Source organism: Caloenas nicobarica, chromosome Z, assembly GCF_036013445.1.
Source record: "Caloenas nicobarica isolate bCalNic1 chromosome Z, bCalNic1.hap1, whole genome shotgun sequence".
Classification (NCBI taxonomy): domain Eukaryota; kingdom Metazoa; phylum Chordata; class Aves; order Columbiformes; family Columbidae; genus Caloenas; species Caloenas nicobarica.
In genome coordinates, this window is record NC_088284.1 from 64,610,830 (window position 1) to 64,630,597 (window position 19,768).

General features: G+C 42.8%; 1 protein-coding gene across 5 annotated transcripts in view; it reads right to left on the reverse strand.

The window, feature by feature from the left end:
- The window catches only part of NFIB (nuclear factor I B), a 177,062-nt gene extending 167,898 nt beyond the window's left edge, over positions 1-9,164 (reverse strand). For 2 of the 5 annotated variants that reach the window (XM_065655431.1, XM_065655430.1), the window contains exons 1-2: positions 8,701-9,164; positions 2,043-2,574 (exon numbers count right to left, since the gene is read on the reverse strand). In XM_065655431.1, the coding sequence (XP_065511503.1) occupies positions 2,043-2,574; positions 8,701-8,730 (562 nt within the window). In that variant the 5' untranslated portion in view covers positions 8,731-9,164. The remainder of the gene's footprint in view (positions 1-2,042; positions 2,575-8,700) is intronic. The other 3 variants (XM_065655433.1, XM_065655432.1, XM_065655434.1) reach the window with 3 other exon arrangements.
- Between the last annotated feature and the right edge of the window lie 10,604 nt (positions 9,165-19,768).

The window sequence follows — 19,768 nt, forward strand, 5'->3', positions numbered from 1 at the left end:
TATATAGCTTTGAAACATATAATATTATAGCATGCTTATCTTACCCATTTCCAATTAGAGAAATATTTTTAGTAAACTTGTATTCTCAATCAATTTAAATCAATAAAATCAACTATGCCCTGCAATTCCTTCTCCCACTTCAAGTTACTGGCTTCCAACAACTTAAAAGTCGACAGTATGTAAGAGTACTCTGACCCCAGCTTCTTTGGCTCAAGAGCTACTTAAACTGTTTTACCTCCCTTTGTAGTTTTGACGTCTAGAGACAGGTAAATCCATTAGAATTAATCAGTAAGCTATGTGTTGCAATATATGCATTCAAAATATCATCTGAATTTTTTTTCACAAAAGGAGTTTACCGGTACAAATTATTTCTAATTAACTTATTTTGGTTAGTGCTGTCAAATAAATCTTTCTTTCTATGTTATTGGCGATCAGATTCACCAGACTGCAGCTACTTAAAGTCGCTACAAAATATATAACTGTTGTCTACTGCTGTGGAGAGAAAGTACAAAAAGTACAAGCAGAGGAGAAAAAAAATATATATATATTAAAAAAATTAAAAATAAATATTTTTTCATTACAATTATCCTAAAAGATTGAACCCTATTTATACGTTCACATAAAGATAGTGCTCCACTTTCGTGAGTAAATGCTAAAAGACAAATTCACTAAAAACCAAAAGGTTGTGTTGTGTATCTGTTCTCTTAAAGAATGAGTACACACCAAATGAAGACGTGCAATTTTACTTTTTTTTTTACTAACAAAATCCATTCTGTTTGTTTTTCAGTTAAATCCTGCAGTTATGTATCAGGCATCAGATAACAGCTGGCCATCTGCCCTTCTGCAGGCCATTTCTGCCCACTACCAGGCCAAGTTGTGAAATGGCCCACCATCTGCAGCCGGCCAAACTTCCCCTAGCTGAGGTCTGCGGCTAAAAAATAAATGCTTTATTACCGCTGCTCAGTCAGCAATACAAAGACATCTAGAGGATGGTATAATCTCCAGAAAGAACCAAAATGACCCCTCACAGAGAAAAAGCATTTCAGAAGGCTTAGTATTGGAGAAAAAAAAAACCTTCATGTACTTGCAGCCATTTACGATTTCAGGGAACTTGTCTATAAGTATTGTTATCTGAATATGCAACATGACTTGCAGTTTTTCCCCTGATACTTGGTTATCAGAAGCCCTGTTTTTATTTTCATTCTGTAAAGCTAAGTTTAAGAAGCTTTTCCATAGTGTTCTTGCACTTTTCCACATTTGAATTACCTGCCAAATAAAATAAGTACGAGGGTGTTTATGAAAATATACCTTTAATGGAAAATTATCTTGAAATATTACAACCTGGATCTTTTTTTAAAAGCTCAGACAGGTAAGATGAGCTGGTGATGTAAAATATGAATAAAACGTTAAGTATTGTATGCTGTAATTCTGACTACATATGGCATTTACAAAGCAGTATTTCTGTGTTGAAGTTTTTCCATGCTTTATTTTATAGACATGAGAAAGTCTACAATTGCTCTTCAAAGCGACAGTAGGTTCATCAGTTTAAGGATGAATTCTTGATTATTTGTAACTACAAAGACAATAAAAAATATTCGTACTATTTATTGTGATTGTGCAGTTGCACATACCTGCATCTGTTACTAACTATATCAGGGCAATAAAAAAAAAAAAATTGAAAAACAAGAAGAATGTTTTCTGAAGTCACAACTGGAAAAACTACACAATATATTGCCACTAATCAACAAAAAAAAAAGGCAACTTCAGTGGAACTAAAGTATTACCTTGGTACGTCCCGCTCTCTCTTGAAAGAGAACGAGGCACATATGTCAAACATACATGTCATTTACACAGGTCTGTAGGAATGTGTGCGTATAGAAGTATATAACTATACATGCTGATTTACATATGGACATGTACCCACATTATGTCTATAGACGACAGAATAATGTTTCACTGGAAGCAAGCCCATAGGGGAAACAGGGCTACTTGGAATCAGAGTTTGACATACTAACATAGAAACATGACAATCTGCTTCCTACCTTGCTCCTGCACGTAGTATGCCAAAAACAAATCAAGCTCCTTGACTGATACTGTTATGTGATGTGGCTGGACGCAAAGTGCTGGATTTGTGCAATGTGGGGATTTCATGAGCCGCTCTCCATCCGTACTTTCCAAGGGGATGCCTTTGAACAGGATCACCATGACTAGATCCAGACGCCAGACTTTGTCAGCCTGTCGCAGGCAGTCGATTCTCCTAATCTTACCCTTCTGGTCAGGATTGGACAATACACAGCATGGGTGCTTCTTCCCAGTCACCGTGAGCACAAAATCCTCCCGGAACTCTTGGCGAATATCTTTGCGCAGCTTGGCCAGAAGCCTGGATGCCCACTTCTGTTTAATTTCAGGTTTTTCGCTAAGTAGCTCATCCTTGACTGCTCTTTCCTCATCCTTTGACATTCGTTTCTCATGCTTTTTAAAGTACTTGCGTTTTCGAGCCTGAAGGTTGAACCAAGTATAGGCAATTGCACGGACATGTGGAAGAAGTGCCTCAATGAACGGGTGAAATTCATCCTGTGGAAAGAAGTGGAGGGAAATAAAGAAGAAGAAAACTCAAAGTCAGTAAGTTCTCATAATCAAAGCAGTATCAAGAAAGGTTTCTGAAAATCTTAAAGCGAAATCCAAGACAAAGAGAATAAACACTTAAAATTTTTGCAAATTTCTGCATAACACCTTTTATGCAATTACTATCACTGTCAGGCAGCAGACAAAAAGTACACACAGAATTGCATTTTCCCCATATCTCCTTCTTTGAAAGAACCATGTGAAGATTTTATTTTTTATGCCTCCTTTCGCTTCAACCCGCAACACTGCAGAGATAATATCATTTAAAAGAGATGCTATCAAGATGTTTTGTTGCTAACATTTAAATATCTGAGTGAACGGCTAACATCAAAAAAGTACCATTGCACAAAGAGGACACTATACGGTTTTAGAAAATCTGAGCAGAAACGTTCAGAAGGCTGAGGCGAATGCCACAGTTCATTTCTCTTCTCTGTGGCACAGAAACACAAAGCATATACATGCTCAGTGTAATGCCACACAGTTCCCGCTTTTGGAGCATGCTCTCAGCAAGAGACTGCTGGTGGCACAAAGAGCATGCGCCATTAAACTTGATCCATTTTCTTATCAAACGTCCAACATTCCAGCACTGAAACAGCACCATTCCAGTGGTGGTAACTAGAGAAACCAGTATACAGTAAGGGAAAGCAGGCAAAAGACACAGTGTGTCGTATACAAATCCTGAACAGAAGCTTCTGTACTTTCAGCTCATCGGGCTTCCCTCCCACCACCCCCAAACTCTGTAAAATAGAAGTTTATGAAGTTGAGAACAAAAATTACATTTATGTTCTTTCAGCAGCTCCACTGAGGGTTTTGAAGCCCCACAGAGTCAGTTAATTTGTTAACTGATCACATGAGTGTGGCAATTATTCTAAACCCCTTAAAAATCAATCTGAGGTGTACAATGAAAAATGGCAACTTGGCACAAACTTCGCATTCTTTGTGTTCCTGCATGCTGTGGCAGAGTGACATTACGAGTGCACCGCTGGTCAAATGCTGCTTTTGTGAAATTCAAGCAATTTATTTACAGTTCAAAAATATCCCTTTCTGTCATCTGGCTTCACCTGCAAGTTCTTATCTTTTGCCTAGCAGCGATATGGATTGCATTAAGGGGGTAATGTTTAGTTGTCATCTACGCATACATCCTATGGCAATTAAATTAGTTCATTTTGTCTGCTTAAAGTACCATCCTACACATCCATGTTAATATCTAAATAGGCTTTTCCCCAAAATTAATGCTTGTTTTCAGCAAGCAAAGCCACTGCTTAAAGCAGTGCAATCTGCTCATCAAACATTACTGTATTTTGGTTTGGAAAGGAGACCTTAGGGGAGGTATCTTTCTTTCTGTGCACAGGCATATTTAGTTTTAAATACCATGCAGATTGCCCATCACACTGAGTGGCACAGTCCAACCAAACTAAAACAGAACCTTTTTTATACAATTGTGTTCAAGAATACAATTAACAAACTAATATTTTAGCTACACTGCTAGACAAGGAATGAATTATGTTTAATCAATAGGTCAATTAAGTCCATTAGGTAAAAATGATGAAAGTATAACTAATGGTCTCAATTATACAGAGTTCAGTCTGCCATTGTATAAGCTTCAGGCCAAGAATTTAGTATTTAAATCTTCAGATTTCAAACAAACTTCAAAATTTCCTGAGTGGTAAAAAACCTCACGAGATCTAGTTACCTCTCTTCCCTAACCATCCTCAAATCAAACAGAAAACAGAAAAGTTGCAAGCAGTTTACCTATGACCCCGTTACCTTCACAGAATTTAAAAATAAATAAATAAATAAATAAAAGAGAGAGACAATAAAGGAAGGTAATTGAGGACATAAACAATTGCATTACAGTATGATGCTTGACAAAGAACCACAAAGGCAACAATTAAACTGATTAGTAGTTTCCAGAAGAGATTTGAACAATTCTGATACTATACTGGCACATAAAACTAGGCCATGGAAAGAGTTAAACCACAATCTGTTCTTTGTGTGGGAAGGCAATACTGCTCTGAGTAACCACAGCCCATGATACGACTTCCCTATCTTCATATGCTTTCTGATGCCATGCTTTTTTTCCCCTCAATTATAACTACTAAAGAAAGTTTATTTTTTCTTCCACAGAAGTCATCTTGTTTGAAGTATTCGAAGAAAATTTAAAAAAAAAAAAAGCATAAGGACTGCGCAGTGTTAAATCCTTACATTTCATTTTAGACTGAATAAACCAGATTTACTATAGATTTTGAAAATTCTAACAGCTGGGGCTAAAGGTGGGGTAAAGGCAGGGGGCTGACAAGCTTTGGGAGAAATGAATTTTTGTCTCAATACAATGATCTCCCCTACATCTAAACGGACTTCAGTATTTATAAATTAAAATGGCAATAAAATGAATGTGGAAATATTCTACACTACTAGAATACTGCACGTCTAGTTTTCATTTCCAAGAAGAACATCACAGGCTGTTTTGTAATGGTTATGCCTTCAGGTAATGCACACAGCAGTACCAGTAATAACCTACAACATTTTATGAAAATTTTGTAGAGAAAAATTCCACCTTTAAATTCCTATCTGTAGTGGTTGAATGTTTCTATTTCAAAGAGTGAAGGGGGAAAAAAAAAAAGCTAAAAGCTTTTCAAAACTGTATTCAGGCTTTTCTTCCATAATATCATTAAGTTGTAATGATATAAATATATGTGAAAGAGTGTGAAGGAGAAACACAGCAAAGAACATCCTGTTCTAAAGCAACATTATCAGATATCTTTGAGAGATTCATTGTGCACCTGGAGTCCTTTCAAATGAAACATTACTTGACAAGAAGAAGTGCCCATAAAAATGATCCTAAATGGAGATTTGCAATTAATCACACACATTCCCCACTAAACCTCCTAAAAAGCCATCTACAGAATTTAATTTTTTTCTCCCTTAATACTCACACAGGCTTTATTGAATTTTTTTTATGTGGCATTCACCCATGTGCCACAGTTGCTCTTGCAATAAAGTGATTTATGGAGGTAAGATTTTCAAATGTCATACCAAATGGCTCAGGTGAACCATTGTGCACTGGCAATTTACATTAAAATGGAAGTTACTATATAATATCTAAGTAGCCTGTAAATAAAGGAAAAAATACCAGTCTTCTAATGATAATAGATAGGCCAAGTTTTCTTTTTTGGAAAAGGTGAAGGGGAAATGCAGTGCCCTCCTCCTGTCTTACACTTTTATAAACTTCATATCAATTCATGCAAGTTTGAACTGAGGAGCAGTATAAAAATTTTATACAGAAAACTTAATGTACTAGATTTTCCTGCATGGATTTTCTCTGTGCTGAAAGAAACAACATATTCCAAGAGGAAAACAAAATGACAATGTATTCTGAGTTTCCTGGACCATCACAACATAAAAATAAACCACGGCAAAAATATCACAAGAGACCAAGCACATAAAGGCATGCGGTAACTGCATCCTATCATGCCTCAGCAAGAGAGATAAATGCAGTTTATGCTCATTCCAAAACGGGGAAAGAAGCATATAGGAAGGAGAGGAAAGGACCCCCAAAAATTAAATTGCATTTGGTTAAGTCTTAATTCTTCCTTGGAGCTACTTTACACTCACCAAATCTTTATTAAAAGAGTGATGGGTACCATCTGAATTGCCAAGGTTTTTCTTAAAGCTGTACTTTGGATTTTAGACTTTTTCCTAAAAGATGCTTCAGCACTGTCTCAGCACAAACTGAACTACTGCTTTCATAGAGAGCACGGTCCGAACAGGTGTTTGCGTTTAGAACTTTTACCAAAATATTTTCTTCCAAGCATATACTACCACAGTCAATATGCATTGCAAGAGCCCTAGAGATGGAGAACACAATAGAGAGAACAATTTTGGCAGTACTACTTTAACTCAGTCACAACTCATTTTGAGATCAATCTTTTGCTTTAAATAAATAAATATCATAAAGTATAAATTCTCTTTGTGAGTGTAATATTAATTTTTAATTTATGTGAAGATAATTTTTAAATGCCTTTATCACTCCAAGTAAGCAGAGAAAGATTACAAATTAAAATAAATATCCCCCAACCGTGTTCCATGTATGTACCACTAAATGGAAGCTGCCTCTTCATGGTACATGGTACAGCATAATTATAAAATATTATGGAGAAGTTATCAATGCATGAAACCCTGGAATTGCTTTCCTGTATTTATGGTTGTATAAGTACAATGCGGTGGTTTTGCATACACCTGAGTGAGATATTTTAATACAGATTTGGAAAGAATAAGGAAATCTATTACATCTGTGAGTCCAAAAGGCAAGCATAGGGGTGAAAAAAAATGTAATCAGAGTAGGAAACAACAAAATTAAATACCCGCTGTAACAGAGGTGGTAGTGAAAATTTACATGTTCCCAATGCAAAAAAAGCTTTCTTAAGTTGTACTCTCACATTTACACTCTGGTGCAGAGGTCTTATTGCTTGTCAATAATTTCACAGAATGGACAGCCCACATAGAATTAATTTTTACTAATTGCAGATTTCACCAAGTAATTTTTTCTACATAGGTACCTGTACGCATGTGCGTATCTGTTACACAAAACGCTTCCTACATGCATTAATTTCTCTTTTGAAGAAGAAATATCTCAACAGTACTCTTTTCCAGCTTTGCTACACTGTAGCTCACGTTTACTTGCTGAAAATATCCATATCTAAGTCAATCACACTTAGATGCCAAACAAAATATAAACAATAAAAAATGTGTCAGCCAAAAAGCTACAGGACTGTATCCAATCACTGAATAAGCCTTATCATTGTTTCCATCTTCATTCACAATTTATGAATACTTCAGTCCTTTTGAATTACAAGGCTTTCTAATTGTGGAATAACTTAAATCATATTTATTTATTCACCGTGCAAATATAAGCGCATCGTTGGCCGCTTAACACCAGTACCGCAGAAGACGTTACTTTCGCACATTTTCTGCTTCTTTAGCTTTTTGGTGCACCAATGTGGAAGCAAGCAGTTATCGCTTAATCAGTTTACATCACATCCTCCTAAGACAGAGTTTCACAAAAAGCTTCTGAAAACTATCCCCTGGCTTTGCAGACCGTCTTTACACCCCGGAGCGGGCTCCGGAGCCCCCGCTCCCCGTTACCTTACGCCAGGCAAGGACGCTCCTGGGGCACCCGGGCAACTTCCCAACCCTGCTCCCTAAACCCCTTAGGTCACCAAAAAAAAAAAAAAAAAAAAAAAAAAGGCAAAAAGCATTTTGCAGCGGCTGGGACCCCAGCCCGGGCTGCCCGCCGCGCTCCGCGCCGCCCCCCGCCCTCTGCGCCCCGCTCCGCGGCCCCGCGCGGCTCCGGCCGCGGCTTCTCCCCGCTCCCTCCCGCCGTCCCGGTGACAGCCGCCGCCGCGGCTTGAAAAGTGGCTGCAAGCGCGGTTGTACAACACGGGTAGATGTTTCCCCTTGCTCGGGAGGATGCATGCTGGTCCGCGAGCGTTGCAGTTTCGCTGGGAGGGGGGCAATGCCACGCTCCTGCACAACCGAACAAGAAAACGGTGCACGGCTTGGTCATCCCCACTCACATCGCCCTCGCTGTTGGCAGGCTACGTATTATTAATTAAGCATAAGACGGGACTAGTTCGCAGCGGCGAGCGCTCATTTTTTGTCAAAAACAGCACTTTTCCTTTCAAACCCTTTCATTAGACTCTGCTTAAAACGGCGAGCTGAAAAGAGAGCAAATCGTTTAATTCCAATCAAATCAATACTTCTCAAACCTGCTTTTTACCGTAATTATGCTCATTTCCATTTTGTTAACCTTTGACTTCCTATGCACCAACAATTAACAGTATTTGTCTACGGGTGACACTTTGAATGGATCTCCCCAAAACAATGGCCTGGTACAGTTTATTCTCTACTATTCCCTCCTGCGAGAGGAGTTTGGATCTGACAAGCAGTTACAACTGTGCTTTAACCCGTTACAACTACTAGCAATGACTCATTAACAACTCACATATCAAAATTTTTAAAAAGTGAAAATAAATAAGTAAATTAACAAATAAACGAAATAAAACGCATCTATACCTGAGTGAGACAGATTGGAGAATACATCATGACTTCGCTTTGAGAACACGCTGCCCGGAGAGCCCCTAAGAAAAGCCTCAAAAAGGAATAATTTCATCTATTCATTTTACAGTCATCTGAGACTCAAGGAAGATGAAATCAATCAGGACGGGGCTCTGCCTTGGATCACCGCAACTTCACAACAAACCCCAGTCCTCCTTAAATAGCCAAAAATTCAAGTTCACTCCGTGTGCTAGATTTCCCGGGGTGAAATCCAATCTACACTTTTAACCCTCTTGTAGTCGGCGGCGCGGGAGTCTTGCTTTTGCTGCTGCTGCTGCTGCTGGTTGTTTTGCAGATGAGGGGGGAAGGACTCGGGGAGGGGGGGTGGGCGGGAGGATTTTTTTTGTTTGGCCCTGTTGGGGTTTTTTTTATTTTTTTTTTTTTAAGGAGTTGGTGATGGTGGGTTATTACGGCACTGTCACCACGCTCTCGAAAGTTCAAGGTTACCGCCCGGAGCGGAGCAGGAAAATCCCGGAGAGTGATGGCAGGCGAAACTTCGCCGGGCAGCGACCGCGCCTGCGGGCGCGAGCGGGCGCGGGAGCGCGCGCGCCCCGGGCAGGCAGCGCGCGGCGGCGCGGGCTGCGGGCTCCCCCGGCGGCCCCTGTGCGCTCCCTCCGCCCGCCCTCGCTCCGCAGCGATGGCGAGAGGCTGCTTTCCAAACGCCCACTGCAATAAAAATGATCTCTTGGAAATTCAAACGATAAATCTCTCCCCTCGCGCTCCCCCCCGATTTGCTCCCGCCGTGTCCCCCTTCCTTCTTTGCCCCCCTCCCCCGACTCTGCAAAACTTGGAAGTTGAAAAATTCGCCGGCTACACCCTCTGGACCCTGTCCCAGCTCTCTCCCCAAATGAGACTTTTTTTTTTTAATTATTTAATTACACAATCATCGCTTACACTCCTCCTCCTCCTGCAAACACATTCTTTCTCCACCAGATCCCCCTCCTCTGCCCTCCCTCTTTATTAATCACCATCTAACGCCGCAGAAGGAACTCGCACGTTTTGCAAACATCCCTCATTTTCCCTCTCTTCTGGTGGGAGAAAGTTCCGGCGGGGGGGTGAGAGGAAGGGGCGGGAAGAGTGCGGGGGGGCTGCTATCTGCAGGAGGTTTCTTTTCCTTCCCCTCCTTTCGGGGTACAATCTTGCCAGCGGCCGCGGGCTCAGACGCCCCCGCTCCCCCCTTGGCGGCCCCCGCCCCGCCGCGGGGCGCGGGAGAAGGCAGCCCCCTCCGCCGCCCCACTAAAGGAGGGGCCCCTGCCCGGCACTGCCAGTAACTGCTGTCCCCGCGCTCGCAGGCTGCTGCCGGGCAGCCGGGGGGGTCCCGGCTCCCCAGCACCAACAGGGCGAGGGGTCTGGTTTCGTTCTTCCTGGGCAGCTTTTACCAGGGGAGCTGGGGACGGAGGGGAAAGTAGTTGAACGAAACTTATTTCTGCTCTTGCGATGAGGGCTGCGATGCGGTGCACAGCTCGGGGGGGAGCGCTCGCTGTGTGTTCACACCCCCCCAGCGCTGCCGCTGCCGGCTGCGGGAACGAGCGGCTGAGCTGCACCGGCGCTGCCTCCCGCTGCCGGTGCGCAGCCCGCGGCGGCGTCCCGGAGAGACCGCGGACTTCCTCCTTGCCCAAAGTGAGAGTTTATTCACGTCAGGCATTTCACAACGACACATCAAGGCAAGTAGGCAAGTTCAAGTCAACCATGAAATGGTCACTTTTTAACCCCGTCCTGTCCTCATTAGGGAAATGCTCAAACACAGCCCATTTTCAACGAGGGCTCTTAATGAGGGGAGCTTGCCAAGTCTACCAGCTGCAGTTCCCGTAAATTTACAAACCAAAAGAAGCAGGGGGATGGGCGGGGGAAGGAGAGAACCAGTATAAGACAGGTAATGTCAAAGAAAATATCAAGACCCCAACGTGTTAACCCTTGCAGAATCCACACCGCATCCCTGCAGCTCCGTTTCTGGCTGCATTTTCTGAGTTCCCTCAGATTTGCAGGGTTCAGGCAACAGCCACAGTTTTTCCTTTCTACAGACCACATCGGTAAGTGACAACTACAGAGCATACGCTTAGGCAAGAAGGGATGAGGCAAACTCGGGCTTAGCCACAATGAGCAAAATTAGTTTTCATATCTGGTGTAGAATACCCCCCAAATCCTATAATCTTTTCCTGTACCCAGACACTGCAAAAAGCTGATAACACCAGCTTTAAATACTGGAGTTTCCCTTTGAATAAATATTCAATTTACCTGGAGTTAATTTACTATAAAAGACATCCCTCTTGGCACAAATGCACTGATGTCCTTGAACACACCTCTTTGAGTGCTTGAACTCTTACACAACGAGCCATTATTACGGACCTGATTTAAAACCGTAATAACCCCAATCCGTCCCTCTTCTTCCTCACACCCCTCCACAAGGATCAGGGCAAGCCCACAACACTGCCATCAGCAAGGCTGCCCTTATGAGCTGCATAGATGGGAGAAGTCTGTCCTTTTCCAGGCAGGACCTGCAGAAGGCCCCACTCCCTCCCAGGTCCTGGCCAAGGAACAACTTTGTGCTAGAGACCTGTGCACGAGAAGCAAGAACTGTTTGGCAAGGTCCCAGGAGCGAGCAGAGGTAACCAGGAAAACACAAATGAAGCAAGGTAAAGGCAGACACCAAGCTGGGTGCTTTCTGCAGCCCTTACTGCTGCAAGGGGTTGTGGAGTCAGGGTGAGATTGGGTTTGCGCCCCCACAGGAGCTGGTTGAGGGTGGGTTTCCATCTCTACCCAGAGCAGACAAGGGGGGGCTAGGCCCAGCCAGCCCTGCAGCATATGCCAGCACCCCCCAGAGTAGCACTGCTGGGGATCACAGCAAAGCCAGACTATCCCCTGAGCCAGTGTGCTGGCCAGAGTTGAGCAGGCCTCTCATGTGAAGTCATCCTGAAGGAAATGGAGTTGCCTGGCCAGCATGGCTCAAGCAGCATCTTGTCTTCTGCATGACCTAGGAGGCAAGGTAGACATGGTGCAGGTTGCCATGGGTTTGCCTCCAGTCTGGCCCACAGGTTCCTACTGCATCAGTGAAAGCAGGCTGGACTGGACACCAAAAAGGAATGTTTTGGCTCTGTTCTTCCTGGTTAACCCCAGTGGAACTTGCACAGGAGAGGCTTTCTCCTGGGAGAACCCTCCCCACATACAGACACATATGTGTGCACAAGCCTCCACACACACACCCCAACACCCCCCCACCCCAGCTCATTTGACAGGAAAGCAAGCTAACAATTCTTTCCAGAATGGAGAAAGAACTCCATTAAAATAATAAAAAAGAGCAACTGTCTACAACTTCCTTGCAGAGGTACATAAAGAGGTATGTGGGAACTGGGTTAGCCTGGAGAAACATGGTATTAATGCAGTAATGACAGCAGCCACAGTGGCTGGGCCCTGGCAAGAAGGGAGACCTTTTGGGAAAGTGGTTCAATTGCTTCAAAGTCCTGGCTTGCATTAACTCCCCATCACCCTAAAAACACTTTTCTCCCACCCTACACACTAAAAACCCCACTACTGCTGCAAATTCTCTATCCTTGAAGCTCCAGGTTGGGGGACAGTTGCTTTTTGTCCTCGCTGCCAGAGCTATGCCAACCTCCACACTGTAGCTGGTAGTTCAGCTATCATTTCAATGCTGGCAATTAAGAAAATAGAAGTCACCGTCTGACCTTCCTGGTGAGAGACACCGGGAGCTGTTATTGACTCTGTGGAGCCAGGATGGCCTGAGCAATCCTGCCTGCAGACAGGATGCGATATGAGCACTGGTAAGACAGGCCTGGACACACACGCAGCCAGGCACATGGGTGCTAGAAAACTTCATGCAACAAAAAGGCACCTTCAAGAAGAAAAGGCACCTCTCACACCAGTAAGTGGCAAATACTGAAGCTGTGTGTGAATGACCCTCTCTGAGAGTGTGCAACCACCCCACATCCCCCCATGCCTCCCACCCACTTTTTGCCAGGCTGGCCAGGATAGAGGGGCATCCACTGTCCGCACTGCAGGATCCGCAATAGTTCACCTCAGGAAAGAACCAGAAAGGTTTTTTGACACCATGAGCAGACAGGCTTGCTCACCACAACCTGCCCTCACTCCCTAGAGCAGTTTCCTGCCAGCGGTGCAGATCCTGGTATGCCAAACTTGCACAGAAAGCCTAGTTTTTCCTTCTCTCCCTCACAGACAATACTCAGAAACTTTACCAGATGCTGTAAATTGGCACTGCAGAGATAATAATATTAAAAAGTGGAAAGGCCAATTAGGCCATCTCTATGCTTTCTAAAGCAGAGTTTCATCTGATGCCCTTTGGCTGGACAACTGCTCAACTGTTTTTAAGTTTTGGAGCACAAGACTATTATCATGCATCAAAAATCAAAGAGAAAGGTATTGCTAATGCTGAATCATGCAGTCTAAGATTCTCTCAGCATACAAGTGGGCAGTTTGGCCCACTATCTAAATATACACATACCCAGCTTCTAAGAAATCAAATTTTCATTAAAATTCCAGTAGTCTCCTTGTGAAAATAAGAAACAACTGATTCTGGCATATGGTATTTCATCTAAAAGATTCAATATCTGAGAACCAGCTCCAAAACTTACACTTTAGAGGTGTCTGCGATCCAAAAGACAAGCTTTACAGTGTTCTATCTAGTTCAATAGCAATACTGTTAACTTCTTTTTCATACTTCGTTAGAAAATGCTGTTCATGCCCATATTCATTAGATACACAATTATTTAGGTACACACATAAATACTGGGCACTACAAATATAGTATAGTTTATGTCAACTACATGTAACAAATAACCTAAACCATATTATATTACCATAGTGTTATCTAATGGCAATTCTATCTGTATGACTTCTCTCCATGCCTTGAAGACTTCTTGTACAAACCTATTAAACTGCAAACTTTCACATCTTTGGCATAATTAGAGCCTTGGTAAGTAGTCTTATGTATAGTATCGTGTGTGCATATAGATATATATGTATCTATAGATGTATGTGCATGCACAGAAAGTTGGCTAGAAAACATTTAGGGAATAAACATAACTAGTTAAATAATTAAATTGATAACATATTAGTTTATGGGGTCTCTATACTTGTCATATGCAGCTGAATTGTAAGGTATTTATTAATTAAAGCACAAACAGCAATCAGTAAAACCCTAAGACAGTGTAGTATCATACCTACAAATATATGTATCCTAATATTTACTAGCACCTTTTTTTGTCTGTTTCGGAGTGATCAAAAGAACACTATGTATAAACTGCGTAGATTATGATCAGATAGGAAGTGTGCATGTATACAATCAAAAATAAACACACTACTGACTACATACAGTGACACATATATACAAAGGGTGTGAGTACTTGACCCCTATCCCCAGATGTTTTGATGGAGACTGGAATGCTTGAGCTTTCCACAGCTCCCAGACCAGCAGATGAAAACCTCAAACCTCAAGTGTAAAGCTGTAAACCACAACGTTTTGGGTTACACAACTGTGCAGTTTTTGTCCTCACTGTGGGTCACATTCTCAGCCTTACAAAGGCATGAAACCCTCTTACCCCAGTACAGTAAATTATTTTAAAATTCACATTTGCTGATCTTAAATGCCGTGGATATAAACAGCAGCAAAGACAAAAACAGTACCATTTCAGCACCATCTTTTCTGGCAGTTTAAATCACTTGCCAGATTTTGAGTATACTGGAGCGGGGGGGGGGGGGGGGGCACGGGGAGTGGTGTCTAGAAGCTGGATTTAAATGTCTGCCCAAATTAGAATTATAAAAGTGCTTTATTTTTTTTTTCTTATGATTCAATGTAAGAATTGTAAGCATTGCAGCTCAAAACCGCTTCAGAGAACACTACGAGTTAATCTTGTGTGTTTTGGCGCCTTTTCCCTGCTAGCTACTGTACTTAAAAAAAAAAAAAGTTGGAGATCTTGTCTGTCCTGTCTCAAGTTCAATGGCAGCGCTTTCCAGCAGCGGGAGGAGAAGATGGCCATGCTCGCAGCCCTAATAATAATTCAGATCACGCCACATCGGCATCTTGTGTCAGAGTCGAAACTGGCTTCCCCGCCCCCTTCAACCTGAAAGCTGCCAAGTCCTCACACACTCCGCATTCAACCACAACTTAATGGATGGGATATTGTGCATTAAAATGTGGCCCAGACACACAGGCGAAGAGAGGACAAGAGGGAAAGCAGACAGACACACACACACACACACTCATACACACACAGACACGCAAGAGAAAGGAATGAATTAAAATACACACACAGGTCCCACAACAAAACGCGGGGGGGGGGGGGGAGGGGGAGGAAAAAAAAAAAAACAGAACACACCTCTAAAGCAACTTTAAAAACCAAGCCAGAAGTGCCACCCGAGCACTGTATCCTGTATCCTGTATCAATACAGCGTGAAAGAGACCAGCACAAGCCTCCAGACAATTCATCGAGCAGACCATACACTGCAGCAATGCCGTTTCCTCAACATTATACATTAACGCTGCAGTCTAGTAACTACGAAAACCACCAAGACAGCCAGAGAGCAAATATTATATTAAAATGTGAGTAAAGAAGCAATCTCTACAGCAACAAGAAAGAGGGGAAAAGAATTGTCTGCAAGGTACAAATAAAGTAGCATTTGCATTAATCCTTTCCAGCATTTAACTGATAGTTGCCTGCCAGAGAAGAGGGGGGAGGGGGAAAAGTTGAAGCAGGAAATGTGCCAAGTTCAGCACTTTTGGACGCAAACTTCCATCAACTGATTCCTGGCATAAAAGTGTGACCCATATACCAAAGCTGCCAAAAAAGCAAAATATAAACAATCCACCACTCATATCTCATCCTGTAAAGCAGCAGTGATTATCAGCATTTAAGAAGAGGGTATAACATCCACTTTGAAACCACAGAGACACAATCTCAGCCTGGAGGAATTACAAAACAAGAGTCAAGCAAGTTAAATATATACCTATATAAAAAACCACATTGAATTAAATAAATGAGATCTTGAAATCTCTAACACACACCACCGAGCCGTTGGCTTCACATTTTCCAGGAAACAAATTTATTATTTTCACAAGGACTCGGTATTTTGCAGTCTCACAAAAAAACAACAAACAACAGAAAACAAGAACAAAACACAAAACACCACAACCAAACGAAGAAGCCCCCCACCAAATATAACTGGCCTTCTACCTTTTGAGGTGGGGTGTTTCATTTTTGTTTTGGTCTGTTTGTTGTCATTGATTTGGGGGGGGGAGGGGGAAGTGGTATGTATTATTATTTGCTCAGGCTGGATGTTGTCTTTTGTTGACGGCTTTTTGCTTGACACCGAATGTAATGGAAATTCTTGGCCGGAGCGAGGGAAAAGGCGGCAGAGCCACACAGCCCGCAGGTAGCCCCCTCCTCCCACCTTCCCTTCCCCTTTCCAGCTGCCAGGCTGGAGAGCACGTTTCGGCGGCGGCGCGCTTGAACGCCGTCCAAGGAAAATTTTTTACTTTTATATAATATATACACATACGCACACACAGCTAGATCGATCGATCTGTATGTTACGGCTGGGCTGCCTCTGCGCGCCACTGCACGCGTCCCTCCGCGCCCCCGGCGCTGCGTGGAGCCGGTGACCAGCGGCGGCCCGAGCCTCCTTACAACCTCACGGGCTCCCCGCACCGGGCTCCCCGCACCGGGCTCCCCGCACCGGGCTCCCCGCACCGGGCCCGGCGGCCGCGGGAAGCGCGGCTCTCCGCTCCCGCCTGGCGGCTGCCGCCCGCAGCGGGGCCGCTGCGCTCGTTTGCATATTAGGAGCGCGACAGCCAATGGGGAGCGCGGGGCGGGGCTCGGCGGGGCGGTACGCGAGCGGCGGCGGCAGCCGGTGTGCGCCCGGCGGGGCGGGGGGGACCGGAGCGGCCGGGGCGGCGGGGGCGGCGGGGGCCGCGTCTGCAGCCGCCGGCGGGGCGGGCAGAGGCGCGGGGTGACACCCACCGCTCGCTACATCGCGGCTTCTCGGTGCGGAGTCCCACGGCCGTGCTTTGGGAGGACTGGGGGTGCAACAGCCCTCCCAGCCGGGGCAAGCACCGTGCGCTGAACGGAGGGCATGGACGCAGACCGGGAGAGTCGGAGAATTAAATTGCTTGCAATCGCATTTGAAATTTAAATATCAAAATATTTTAGTTTAGCCCTCACAGGCCGCGGGTGACGGGTACATTTCTTCACACGTATCTTTATAAGAGGCTTTTGCTGACAGGTTATATAATTTCATTGCTTCAGATGCCATTTATAAACTATCACATCATACTTCTCCCTCCTTTCAGGATTAACTTCGGAGAACTTGTTCTGCAGCGCAAACCTGAAGGCAGCAAGGCACCTCGCAGAGGAAGGATTTCACATCTAAAACTTCCTACAGGGTTAAGGCACTTGAAATAAATAAAACTGCACGAGGCGAAAGTGTGTGAAGAGTTTTAATCAGGCAGATAACAAATACATTCCTTCCTGTTAAAAATTGTTCGCTGAGTACGAACTCTAAAGAATCTTCATAATTGCTTGGAGACCATTGCTGGGAACATGGGGGCCTCTCAGGAAGTCAATTTTCTTTTGTTTGATTCAAGAAAAACATTCTAAGCTGCTAAAAATACATTCCACTCTAAGAATGAAGTACAAATTGCCATGAAATAGGAAAAAAATAAGAAACACAAGCTTTCAGACTTAAGAATAATCACTGTGGGGTTTTTTGGTCTTTATTTTTCTGATTTCTTCTGTGAAGAAGCTGAACCTAGAAAAATTAAATTATGAATTTGTCTGTTCAGTGAAGGGGGGAAATGATTGCTCATGCTATATGTGGCACAGATTTTGTAACCTTTATGACGGCCAGTCAGTCGAGTGGAGAGCAGACCTTTCTCCATCCCAGACAGAATCTATGGGTGTTGATTTTTTTTTTTTTTTGAAACAGAATTCAAGCTTTGAGTCACAGAGTCACAGACAGTTAACGATTTGCACTCGTCATCAATACTTAACAGAGTTTATTACAAGAAATTTGGCAATATTTCGTGATAGATTTCCAGGGGTTTTGTTGCTCTGTAGGTTTAATTTTGGTGCTGCTGTTGTGATTGCTGACAAAGATTCAAGTTCTGGTAGACAGGCCAATTACTGTCTGCAGCTTTCTCTTTTTAGTTGTTTTTGTTGAGCCTATATAGTTACTAAGCCTAACTCTGCAAATGATTTAGCAAACAATTGGGAACTATTTATATTAGAACACATGAGAGAAATAATGGCATCAGGGAAAGCCATGGATATTGTAGTCTTTTAGAAAGAAAAATTTTGTTACCCAAAGCTGCCATAGTTACTCTATTTAGTTTAAGCCTGGATTGTTTGTCATAGACAACTTTCTTGAACATATTTTTAAGTTCAAAAATTGTGTTATGTATCATTTCCATTGCCTTTTATTTCTCAATTGTATAGCACTAGCATGTTTTGATTATGGCTTTCTTTTCCATAAATATTATCAAAAGCTCATATATTTGTAACAGGGTGACCTTAGATTCTGTTGACTCTGGATTTTTTTTGTGTTCTGAGATTGTATATCTGTATAATTGATACTTTTTAATGTTCATAATGGATGAAACATGAAAAGACTCTAAATAGTTTTCCTCTATGGATAATTGTTACATACTTAATTACCTATCTAGATATGAGCAGATAATAATCTGAAGGGAGATAGACTCACTTGCAGAATTTCCACTAAAAAAACCCAAAGAATTATTTGACATCTTTATAACAGAATTTGTAAGAAAGATCTAATTTTTCAAGACTTATTTTCAAAGCTGCTGATATAATTTTCTTTATTAAAATGTCTGTATTTTAGGGTTTCCTCACTAATCAACAGGACAGGAAAATAAAACGAGTGGAAGAAGATCTGGCATATCAATGGTTCTACAGTAAATTCTATCAGTAGTGCAGCCACAGCATAAACCAAGTAAACAAGGACCGCATTAAGTGAAAATACAGTAGGCAGAATCTCAGTAGCACTCAGCTACGTGCATGAGAGGTACAGCCATCCTCATGCATAACAAGACAATGGAGAAAACCAGGTAGCTTTGGCTAAACACATCATTTCGCACATGTAAAAAAACTGCTCTCGCCCTACCAGTTCTCAAGTAGGAGCTTCACATTTTTCAGGGAATGGCTACTCTTGCTATTCCTGCAACAACTCATTCAGGTTCATCTGGGCAACCCACCATGTAAAAATCCACGATCTGCACATGTGCACGACACTTGCTCATTATTTCTGAAAGTTCCTACTTTTGCCATGCTGCTCTTTATAGGCTCCCAGCCCCACTGAGCCTCCTGCATAGTTTCCTAGCAACTAGGCAGAATTATAACTCTGAGTTTGGCACGGGCGAAATGGTTTCTTCTGCTGCTTCCCCCAGGCAAGTACTCTGCAGTCTAGGGTAAAATGCACTGGGCAGAGAGATGGGGAGTGCTGGTCAACAGATTCATAGAGGCTGGTGTTGGTAGTTCCCTATACTGCCACGCAAAACCTAGAGTTCCCACTTGTCACGGCGGTGACAAGTGCCATTTGTTCCCAAAGCTGCTCTGGCATATTAGGGAAGGGGGAACTCAAGGAGATTTCGTAAAATTATTTCTAAAACCCTGAGGCCTCGGCAAGCAGTAACAAAGTTGTTGCCAATTAGAGCAGATCAGATTTTTCACTTCGGATAATAAAGCAACGCAAGAGAGGAAATATGGCATATACGATTTTAGTCAGCAGTCAGCCTCCTTTACCTTGTACAGGAAAACAACTGCAGAATCCTGATACACAGTATCTATTTCTGCCTAGTTAAAAGTGTCATACTATGTGCTTTTATTTGTTTAATCCTGTACTTCTATTAAAATATGTTGGAAGCACTTTCACAATATCACCACACAACTGCATCATCACCAGAACAAATTAAAAGAAGGTTAGGAGATTACAGAATGAAGCACTAAAAAGGTAGAGATTTTCCTATACATTCCATACAACAGAC